An 11,884-nucleotide genomic window follows, 5' to 3' on the forward strand; every position below is an offset into this window, starting at 1 on the left:
TTAGTGGCACCGTTCTCTTCCACTTTTTATTTTATTTTTTTTTTATTTTATTTCAGATCACTTTGTTATAGGAGTATATGTTCATAATTTTATCACTATATGTTCATAATTGTAAGTTTATAATGTCAGAGCTCTGTGTTCATAATTGCATAACTGTACATTCATAATTCCATAACTGTAAATTCATAATTTTCGAAACTCTATGTTCACAATTTTAGAGCTCTATGTTCATAATTTTATCACTATATGTTCATATTGTAAGTTCATAATGTCAGAGCTCTGTGTTCATAATTCCATAACTGTACATTCATAATTCCATAACTGTACATTCATAATTACATAACTGTACATTCATAATTCTGTAACTGTACATTCATAATTCAATAACTGTAAGTTCATAATTTTTGAAGCTCCATGTTCACAATTTTAGAGCTCTATGTTCATAATTTTATCACTATATGTTCATAATTGTAAGTTCATAATGTCAGAGCTCTGTGTTCATAATTTTATAACTTACATTCATAATTCCATAACTGTACATATATTCATAATTCCATAACAGTATATTCATAATCCCATAACTGTACATTTATAATGGCACAAACAAATAACGTTGTTAACGGAGGGACAAAATCAATTTTTTTTTTTTTAACTGGAATGACACGTTTTCCCTTAAAATGACGTCGTTTTGGACTCGTGTCCACAATGCATTGTAGACACGGGTCCAGGGCATAATTTGCGGAGGGGAGGGGGGGGGGGTGTTGGTGTTATTACTTTGTTGAAACTTTTTGGTGAGCAACTTGATCCATCAAATAGTATATCTTGGTTTTGGTTTAGCCCACCACACACTCTTTTAAGTGCAAGCTATCTCTCTTATGTGATTTATGAACTATTATATATGAGAAGGGTTTTCTCGACACTCAATGCAAACCCTCCGGTGTTGGTTACAAGATTTTCTCGACACTCAAATTACATATATCGGAGATTTGGAGATCAGTACTAGTATATCTGTATATGTCATGAACACAATTTATTGCGCCATGTTTTTTTATATATGTTCTTTGTCATTATAACGATCACTTATACTTGTATAATATTGATCAATCAATCCAAAATAAATTTATAAATTTTTCTTTGTTAGCAATAGCAGAGAACAAAGTTTGAATCCCACCAATAACCAAATAAATAAAAAATAAAAAATAAAAAATAAAAAATGAAGCATGCCTGGATTATCCTTGTTGCGGGCACTAGTGTACAAGCAGAGTTAATACTCATTTTGGTCCCTCGACAATTAATTCGTACAAGCATTTACGGACATGTCCAAAATTTTACTTTCTCCTAGTATCTAGCGCAAGAATAACGAGTGACCCTTAAATTTAGAATTCAAACTTATATTCACAATTTTGTTAGCCATGTTCATGCCATAGTTTTGCATATTTATTGTAAAGCAAGTAAATCGTGTTTTAAAAAACAAATAATAAAAAATTAATGCATGTTTTAATTTCAATAGCTTAGTTGAGCTCCCATTTTCTACAACACATTATTTCTTTACTCGCTCTTCAAGTTTGATTTTTTTTTTTTTTTTTTATTCAACAAGATCCTTATTTTGAGGGGAAAAAAAAAAGAGGAAAAAAACTCATACACACAATAAGATTAGTGTATGATAGTTTTATCTGGGAACTTAATTAAGTGGGGTGGGCTGTAATAACGAATGAATTAATTAGTATTAGTAATTTTTTTTTTTTTGGTGGTAAATTAGTAACTAGTAATTAAATTGTTGAATTGACATTGCATGAAAGTATTACATGGAATGTCCTTGACAAATGAGAATAGTTAGGGTTCATTTTGAGCTTGGTATATACATATGGTTAAAATGAGTGAATGTTACAAGGAACAAAAAATTAATATTATAGTTCATCTCGATCGTTTTTCTAGTCTAACAAAAAAAAAAAACCTATATTGCTTCAAAATCTCCATCTTATTCCCTACTTAAAAGGATGAGGGAGGCGATTCATAACACTTTAAGCTAGGCATTGAAATATATACTGGAATATAAATTTATTACTAACAAACTAAAATTTAATTTAGTGAAAAATTATGGCCTTCTTTAGTAAATAACTTTTTGGATTAGTTTTAGCTGCTTAACACACATTACTTGTTTGAGTAAGTCAAGTAGCTAAAGTACATATTTGGTAACTAGTTTATTGGTTCAAAAAAATTTTAAAAATGCTAATTTGTGTAAGGTTTGCAATTACTGATACAATATATATATATATATATATATATATATATATATATATATATATATATATATATAAACTTTTCCCAAATGCTCTTATACATAACAAATTTAACTGACTATTGGGGAGTCTTTGAATTTAAAACCTCCCCATTTTAAAATTTTTAAATGATTTATCTCATAAATTTTGTTGTTATATTTTTTATTAATTTAATTTTGATATATAGTTATTATTTCTTCATTATTATAAAGAAGATTTATTATTATTATTATTATTATTATTATTATTATTATTATTATTATTATTATTATTATTATTATTATTTTTATTATTGTACGTACACATATCCTTATAATAATTTGTTGAATGTTAATTGTTAATATTAAACAATTAATTTTATTAAAAATATCTCTATATATAACTAATAAAATATGCTTGTTAACATTTTTATTATCAAATAAGGCCTATAACTATAACTTAACATGCATGCATCATAGTATATTTCGGGGAAAAAAAAAACAAATTAAAAGCGGGGGAGGGCAATTTATTGTGTGGACCTTGAATGCAATATACATTTTTAATATATTAAAAGTATATTAATTTTTTTTACTGAATGTACATTATTTGATAATATATATAAAAAAAATTATATACTTTAAAATAATGTACTTTATATATATAAATAATGTACTTTTTATTTATGATTCACACAAATCTATGGAGTATGGTACATGGAATAATGCGAGTAGTTATGCTGTGCATCCGTATGCACCATGCATGGTGCATACAGATGCAAAAACGACGTCGTTTTATTAAAAACGCGCGTCTCCCCTTAAAAAAGAAAATTCAGGTTCGATTTCCAGCAACAACATTATGTTGTTCATTCATTCTGAAATTTTAGTTCATAGATTATGGAATTTTAGTTCATTGATTCTGGAATTATAGTTCATCGATTATGGAATTGTAGTTCATCGATTCTGAAATTTTAGTTCATAGATTCTGGAATTTTAGTTCATTCATTTTGGAATTTTTAGTTCATAGATTAGATTCTGGGATTATTGTTTATAGATTATGGAATTATAGTTCATCGATTCTGGAATTATAATTCATCAATTCTGGAATTTTAGTTCATATGTTGTTGCTGGGAATCGAACCTAAATTTTTTTTTAAGGGGAGACGCGCGTTTTTAATAAAACGACGTCGTTTTTGCATCCGTATGCACCATGCATGGTGCATACGGATGCACAACATAATTTGCCGAATAATGCAATAATTATTGTGTGGGCCATGGCCGACACAAGCTGTGTGGACCTTATTTTTTATACTGTAAAATAATGTACATTCAGTATAAAAATAATGTATATTGAGTACAAAAATAATGTACATTGTATTCAGGAGATATACTTTTTGTGTATTGAATGTATATTATACTGTATAATATACATTTAGTACAAAATTAATATACATTAAGTATATTAAAAATGTACTTTTTATTAGGATCCATACACTCTTGCCGGAATCATGATTGGCATGGGAGAGGTAACAAATTAAAAAGACATGTAAGCGCAATGAGGGCTTTTCCTTTCATATTGTGCATTTGGTTCAGCCCAATACTACCTTTTTGTTTCTTTCTTGAAGTTTCTTCAAACGCGGATAAAAAGGCAGGCAAAATAATGGAGATGCAGGGTATCGATCCCCGTACCTCTCGCATGCTAAGCGAGCGCTTTACCATCTAAGCTACATCCCCAACTTGTTTGAAATTAGGATTTATTGTTTATGGAGAATGTTCTGTTTCAAGTTAAAAAAAATTAAAACAAAAATGAAGATGTCTCGCATGCTAAGCGAGCGCTCTACCATCTGAGCTACATCCCCTTCCAGCTTGTTTTACTTCCAAATCTTATTTTAGTGAAACTTCTTCAAACGGGGATAAAATAAGAAAAGTGGAGATGCAGGATAATGATCTCAATACCTCTCGCATGCTAAGGGAGCACTCTATCATCTGAATTTATAAGTCTTAGCATGTGACATCATAGACTTTTTTTTTTTTTTTTTTTTTTGATAATTAAATCAAGTTTTCCGACTTTACTGAACTATATTCTGGATCCTATGAACACATGTTTTTGTAGCTAAAAGTAAGTTTTAATTGTCCGTTTTCATCCATTATATATTTATATCAATACATTGAGAGCGACGAATTATATATATTTTTTAATTTAAAGCAAGATGATAGGAAGTCCACATCATTATTGTAATGTTAGGTAGACTACAAAAACAAATATAAAAAATTGAAACGTGTATTATGACAACTGAAAAACGATAAATGTCATAAAATGTTGGGACTAGCTTATCTCAATGGCCTGATCGAGTTTTATTCGATCTATATATAAATTTATTTTGTTTCTAGTTTTCTAGAGAATTCTATTCGCAGGTCAATAGAAAAGTAAATTAAAGAGCATCACCCTAAGTATTACTCAGGACGTCATGTCAGAACACCCAAACAATCTTCTTGTAAAGGTTGAAATGCTCCGACCAAAGTTCCTTAACAACACACCATTGACTACTATATGTTGGTTAATGCCCACCTTTGCCACACAGTTAGCAACTTGGTTCTATTTACAGAACGGTAGACATGCTTGATTGTGAACTTCCCGTCTTTAATTTGCTAATCCACTCCTTGCACCTCTCAATAATGCTTCTAAGGGAGTCCCTAGGTAGTGAGGTATCCATTGTTATCAAATCCACAATTAATGATAAGTTATATTTTAATTTATGAAAAAGTTTGTAGTCATTATCTAAAAGTGTGCAGTGGGTAAAATTTACATTGTGATTCTAAACTTTTAGCTACTAACATATCACAAAAAAATAAACGAGTCTATGTTATCTATAGTCGTTGATCGGTTCAAAGAAAAATAAAAAGGTTAAAAACTGTCACTTATAAAATCCTATGGAATAATTAGTAAGACTTGGTATCTCGGCAAATTATATTATGTACCGCGCGTCTTTTTTTTTAAATGAAAATTAACAGTGTTTATTTCCGCCGTTTCGCACCCTTTTGCAAAAAGTAACTCTGTTATTCAGTGTCATTTTGTATACACTGCAGTTTCAGTTGAACACAACTACAGTTTCATTTCGATATAACTATAGTTTCATTCGATATTTATAGACTCAAATATGTGAAAATGTTATTTAATTTTATTTTATATACACTATAGTTTTATTAAAACACAACTACATGATCATTTTGATATAATTACAGTTTCATTGTATAATATACACTCAAATATGTGAAATGTTATTCAGTTTCAGTTTATATACACTGCAGTTTCATTTCATTATAACTACAGTATCATTTTGATATAACTGCAGTGTCGGTTTGGATATACTGTAGTGTCAGTTGGTGTTTAATACACCAAACAAACGGACTCCGTTAACTCTAACGGCGGGCTGTTTCTTTACTTAAAGAAACGGCGCCGTATATGAGCTGCGGTGCGTAATCGATTATGCACCGCGGTCTATAATATAACAACTGTGGTATCTAGTTGTCACCATATAAATTTAATTTTTTATTTTTTAACTGTAAACTGGGCCCAAAGCTTGGGTCCAATGAATTAAAACAATGAATAAAATTAACCCTCATCAGTCATCAACGTGCAGACCCTCAGATTCCAAACCACTGTCAACATTTGGCCGTCCAGAGGCGCAGCATACTAGGACCGGTGGCGCTGCGCAAGAAAAGAAAACGAGACCAGAGGCGCTGGTTTGTAAAAAACGGTAGGTTGTGATGATTTTTCGTTTCGATTTCGTTATACTGCTTCTTTTTTTTTTTTTTTTTTTTTTTTTTTTTTTTTTTTTTTTTTTTTTTTTTTTTTGTAAAAAAAATTGAGATTTCAAAAAAAATAAAATAGATATATACAAACTGGAACACACAGATTGATAGATACAAACAAATTGATCCAGTTTGATATATATATATATATATATATATATATATATATATATATATATATATATATACAAGATTGTTTTTTTTTTTAGAAAAAAATATGTATACAGCATGAAATTTGTTATTTATTTTCGGAAGATAGATGAGCAATGTTCAAGGAGTATACAATTTTTTTAAAGAAATTATATTTGCCGAAATAGTAGTATAGGAGAGAAAAAAATGTGTACAGACTACAGAGTAATGAATATCATAGTGAGAAATAAGAATATGATCCATATTTTGCAAAAAAAAAAAAAAAAAAAACAAAACAAAAAAAACTAATCATCAGAAATTTTGCATTTTATAACAAAATGGTAATGAATATAGCACTACAGATATTCATACCCAGATACTGAAGCAAAGCATGGATAAGATGGTTTAATGTGTTGTAATTGGTATGCCCGTTGGCCTTTAGCTCTTAACCGGTGAGTTATAGGACTGAATCAACAATATAAAAGTAAATGTAGAACAATAGATAGGGAAGAAGGGAGATACATGATTTCATTTCATCAGCATCATCTTACAAAATGGATTACACACATATATAATATAGAATAATAATGACATACATAATGAGACATTAATATGTTTGTTACAAACGTTGCAAAATAATGATCACCATTAATATTTACCATAATTCTCAGTTAATTGAATAATAGATGGTTTAGTTGTCATGCAATTATCTTTAAAAATTTAATATTGTAATATGATTTAGGCAATTATAGTACGGAGTAATACTAAAATAAATATGAAAAAAAAAGGAGAAATAATTTAAAAAGGCATTAAGCTATGAAAAAAATTGAAATCAAACTCTATTTTAATGTTGTTTTAAATCACCTGATTGATTGCAATTCTCTTTGAATTTTGGAAATGTAATATAATTTAGGTAATTATATTTATGAATTTATGATAGTCGTTTATAAAGCATCACAAGTCAAGATGAAATTAAATATTTACCATTATATATCTTTGCACAACACATTTGAATTATCAACACAACAGGTTCAGGGTCTAAGTGGTTCACAAGTGAGAGCATTAAATCAACATATTTGTCCCAAAAAATACACTTTAAAGATTTATCTATGTATAGAGTCCAATAAAGCATAGTCATTTTGAAAGTAATAAGATAGAAAAGTAATAAAATTATAATATGAATAATTACTATTTAAACTTAGACGTACTTATGATCTTAAATAACAATCTCCATAAATCTTTTTTCTTGGTCACTAATTAATATAGTCATTGTAGTGCAAGGTGATTGGGCCTGAGGTTGTGTGTAGATAAGCGATCCACTAGGACCAGTAAGTTCGGGCCGGACTAATTTCAATTGTTTTTGGGGGGTATGTGGCAAATTCTACGGAGTTTATCAGATTTTACTTCTTCTCCGACATCGCCGCCTTCAGGCGGCTTCAACTCGCCGTCCTCCGCCGTAGGTCAGCCGTCTTTTTCTTCTTACTTTCAGTTGAAATATCTTTTGTTAACCAAAAAAAAAAATTCTACTGTGTTTGCTTATAGCTCTTCACCTCCTTTTAGAAGAACAAAGCAAATACTGTCATCTGTCTTCTTAATTTGTTACATTTCAATTTTGCTCTTTCAGTTATTTATACGTTAGTTTACAGCAAAAGATATCTGTTTTGTTTTCGTTTTAAAATAGATTTTCACTTCACTTTGTTTTTGCAGTCTGATATTAGAACTTTTTAATATGTATGTGTTGCTTTTACCTCTTCATAGGCGAATTTCTATGTATTAGGAAGATCTTCAGCTAATGTAAAATCTGAGGGACTAAGCAATGCTATTTCGAGAAGATGGTACCTATTAGGAAACTGAGCCACCTGAGTGCAAAATTCGCTTTTGGTTCACTTAGTTTGGTTCTTGGTAATTCTAGTGGTAAACTTTATGGATGCCAGAATCATGGTGATTGGCAATTAAAGCTTGTTAATCGGTTAGTTGGGTTGTCATTAATCAACGTAAATAAACAGCATAATGTGGTTAAGTTTCAGCATTTGTTATCTCAAAACTTGCAATCCTTTTCGACTATGGGTGGGACTATCCTTGTCCAGGCTCAAGACCTTGGTAAAATGAGTGAGGAGTTAGAACGTGCAATTGATGAACGTAGGTTTGTTGATTCTTGGGAGTTGCTGGAAAGACATATCTGGATGGCTGGGTTTCCTAGAAAATCAATTCTGAACAAACTTCTAGCAGCCTGCGTGGAGAGTTTAGAAGTTGAATGGCTTGAGAAGGCTCATGGCTTGGTTGAGCAAATCTTTGAGGAGGACAAGAATAGTTTATTGGAGAAAGAGAGTTTGTTGTACCTTGCTTTGGGACTTTCGAAGTGTGGATTGCCTATTCCAGCATCTACTCTGGTCAGGAAGCTTGTTGAGATGGAGCATTTTCCACCAGTGGGTGCCTGGTCTGCAATCATTGGTTATATGTCACAAACTGCTGCTGGAGCTTATCTTGCGGTTGAACTGGTTCTTGAAATAGGTTATTTGTTTCAAGATGGGAGAGTTGACCCTCGTAAAAAGATTAATGCACCTCTGATTGCTATGAAGCCTAATATTACTTCATTTAACATAGCGGTAGCTGGATGTCTTCTTTTTGGCACAACCAGAAAAGCGGAGCAGCTTCTTGACATGATGCCTCGAATCAATGTGAAAGCTGACACAACCTTATTGATTATCATGGCTCATATTTATGAGAAAAATGGACGGTTGGATGAGCTAAAGAAGCTCAAGCGACACATTGATGAGGCGCATAACCTAACTGATATCCAGTTTCGACAGTTCTATAATTGTCTACTTGCATGTCATTTGAGTTTTGGAGATCTTGAATCTGCATCCCACATGGTCCTAGAAATGCTTCGCAAGGCAAAGAGAGCTCAAAATTCTCTTGGTGTGGCTTCTTTATTGTTTGACAGCTCTAAAAGTTGCAGGAATTCATCAAACCCTATGCATGTATCTGGGGGAGATTTAACTAATGGAAATCGAGACAAATCAGAAAAGATCTTATCTTATCAAGATTTCTGTAGAGACAGGAGGTTTTTAAAACTTCAGGCTGACACGGAAGAATTACTTGATTTGTTGGTGGTCAAGTTGCAAAACCAAAAAGAATTGATAACTAGTGAGCGTGGAATTCTCCAGCCAACAGAAACAATATATGTGAAATTAGTAAAGGCTTTCCTCGATGCTGGCAGGATTCAGGATCTGGTGAACTTCCTAATCAAGGCTGAGAAAGAAGATTCCCCAGTTTCAGTTGACAATTCAGTCTTGGTTCAAGTGATCAACTCGTGCATTTCACTTGGGTGGTTAGATCAGGCTCATGATCTTCTTGATGAAATGCGCTTGGCCGGTGTTAAGACTGGTTCTTCAGTTTATTCTTCTCTTCTGAAAGCATACTGCAAAGAAAAAAAGACAGGAGAGGTTTCATCACTGCTTCGAGATGCTCGTAGAGCTGGGGTCCAACTAGATGCAAGCTGTTATGACGTACTGATTGAATCACAGGTGCTTCAAAAAGATACTCAATCAGCCCTTCAATTGTTCAGGGAGATGAAAGAAGCTAAAATTCCAAGAACTGGTCATCAAGAATTTGAGAGTTTGGTTAAAGGATGTGCAGATGGTGGCGAAGCCGGTTTAATGTCAAAGCTCTTGCAGGAAATAAAGGAAGGGCAAAAAGTAGATTATGGAGTTCATGACTGGAATAATGTCATTCATTTTTTCTGCAAAAAGAGGCTGATGCAAGATGCTGAAAAGGCTGTTAAGAAAATGAGGAGTTTGGGGCATGCGCCAAATGCACAAACATTTCATTCGTTGGTTACTGGCTATGCTTCTATTGGTGGACAATATGTGGAGGTCGCTGAATTATGGGGCCAAATGAAATCAATTGCTCATTCCAGTGGAATGAAGTTTGATCAGGAGCTGTTGGACGCGGTGCTTTATACATTCGTGAGAGGTGGGTTCTTCACACGAGCGAATGAAGTTGTGGAGTTGATGGAGAAAGATAACATGTTTATCGATATGTACAAGTATCGTGCACTATTCTTGAAGTACCATAAAACACTCTACAAAGGCAAGGCTCCAAAATTCCAAACAGAATCCCAGCTAAAAAAACGAGAAGCCGCTTTGGCTTTTAAGAGATGGGTGGGTCTACATTGAAGAAGCAATTCTTTCGTGAATTTCAGAACCCTGGTCACGATTCTTACATTCTTCAGGGATTATCAAGTGAAAAATCCTATACCCAGCCATGAGAGGAGTAAGAAGATTTCTGTTATCAGATCACCAAGTGGTTATCAGATGTCTTCATCAGTAGAGTGGCATTTATGATGGCACTGCAATCTCTCCTTCTCAAAGCTCGAAAGATGAAGAATTTAGCAAGGTTCCCTTCAACCTTTTGAATAATTGCTTGTTATATAATTTCTAGAATTATTGACATTTATTTTCCTGTATATGTTCATCTTTATGGAACTAGTATAGTACTATGCCCTTTTTTAGGGCGATGGTAGCTGCTATCTAACAGTTTTCCTGTTGTTCTTCTATAAACTGAGACAGAACTTATGCAAGATCATTGCCAGTGTTAGTGAACATCAGCCACCTACATGGCCCTCTTACTTTATGGACATAAACGTATTGGCATTTTTGGTTCCTGCTGGTATTGTTGTAAGTATGCATATATATACTTAGCTCAATTTTAATTAAGAATGTATCAACCTTGTTTTTTAAAATCATTTTTTCCTTTATTGCTCTTTTCTTCCTCAGTAATTTGTTTTTCAACTTGCAGGCATGTTTTTTTGCCACTTTTGTGGTTCTTTATCTTGTAACATCAGTATATTTTTATGGTGTCATGGTAAGGATGATAGAAGAAGTGGTTCTTTAATTATGTCATATTTAAGCTCAATATTCATGTTTTATTTTCTCTGCTGAAAGTACAGGTCCATCTAATGCTTGTTACTTGCTCCAGCAGCATGCATTATGTCTGGAATTGCTCTTTCCCAAGCTTTTGATGTTTTGACTCGATCAATCAAATTCCCTTCACCTAATAATGCATCAGAATATCCACAAATCAATGTACGCATTCCATATCATGGTTATGTGATTTTTCAATTATATTTAGATTATGATGAATTAGGCTCATGGACTGTCCTTGCCTTCTTGCTGACTATCAAGGCAGGGGATGCCACCAATGCTGACTCGAAGAGTGATGTAGTGAAGGCCGTTCTGAATGGGTAGATTGTGTATCAAGTTATATACAATAGGTATGCTTTTGAACATTTAGATTTGGTGATTGAAATTGTTCATTGAAGTATTTAGATTTGGTGATTAGTTCTTGTGTATTTTGTACATTGTGAACATTGTGTATCTAGATTTGGTGATGGTGTTTGGATAACATTTAGACTTGGTGATTGGAATTGTTTATTGGAGTATTTAGAATTGGTGATTAGTTCTTGTGTATTTTGAACATTGTGTATGAGTGTATCTAGACTTGGTGATGGTGTTTGGATAAATTGTTTTTATTATATGATTATGCTTAAAATCTAAACAGGTTAAAAACAACGGTTTAAAATCGTTGTCTTTGATATATAAGACAACGGTTAAAATCGTTGTCTATGCTTGAAATTATCGAGAATACAGGTTTTGACAACAAACAATAGACAATGGTTAAAAATCAT

At 32.2% G+C, this 11,884-nt stretch overlaps 1 protein-coding gene and 1 non-coding gene across 5 annotated transcripts; one reads left to right on the forward strand and one right to left on the reverse strand.

Annotated features, from left to right (window-relative positions):
- Positions 1-3,914: 3,914 nt before the first annotated feature.
- Positions 3,915-3,987, reverse strand: TRNAA-AGC. Its single transcript has one exon. It is a non-coding gene; the product is annotated as a tRNA-Ala (tRNA).
- Positions 3,988-5,893: 1,906 nt separating this feature from the next.
- LOC109193478 (pentatricopeptide repeat-containing protein At1g03100, mitochondrial) lies at positions 5,894-11,638 on the forward strand. Of its 4 annotated transcripts, none has more exons than XM_019344314.1 (7): positions 5,894-6,011; positions 7,471-7,655; positions 7,954-10,593; positions 10,767-10,874; positions 10,996-11,061; positions 11,147-11,282; positions 11,382-11,638. In XM_019344314.1, the coding sequence occupies exon 3, from the start codon at positions 8,028-8,030 to the stop codon at positions 10,371-10,373; it is 2,346 nt and encodes a 781-aa protein (XP_019199859.1). In that variant the 5' UTR covers positions 5,894-6,011; positions 7,471-7,655; positions 7,954-8,027; the 3' UTR covers positions 10,374-10,593; positions 10,767-10,874; positions 10,996-11,061; positions 11,147-11,282; positions 11,382-11,638. The 4 variants fall into 4 exon arrangements, with proteins under 4 accessions (XP_019199859.1, XP_019199860.1, XP_019199861.1 ...); XM_019344315.1 differs by having other exon boundaries at positions 11,176-11,282; XM_019344316.1 differs by having other exon boundaries at positions 11,179-11,282.
- Positions 11,639-11,884: the final 246 nt, after the last annotated feature.

The sequence above is a fragment of the Ipomoea nil genome, unplaced genomic scaffold (genome assembly GCF_001879475.1).
Source record: "Ipomoea nil cultivar Tokyo-kokei standard unplaced genomic scaffold, Asagao_1.1 scaffold1895, whole genome shotgun sequence".
In the NCBI taxonomy this organism is placed as follows: Eukaryota; Viridiplantae; Streptophyta; class Magnoliopsida; order Solanales; family Convolvulaceae; genus Ipomoea; species Ipomoea nil.

What these genes read in the sequence shown, in the direction of transcription:
- LOC109193478 (XM_019344313.1), top strand. Translation starts at nt 8,028, where the DNA reads ATGGTACCTATTAGGAAACTGAGCCACCTGAGTGCAAAATTCGCTTTT.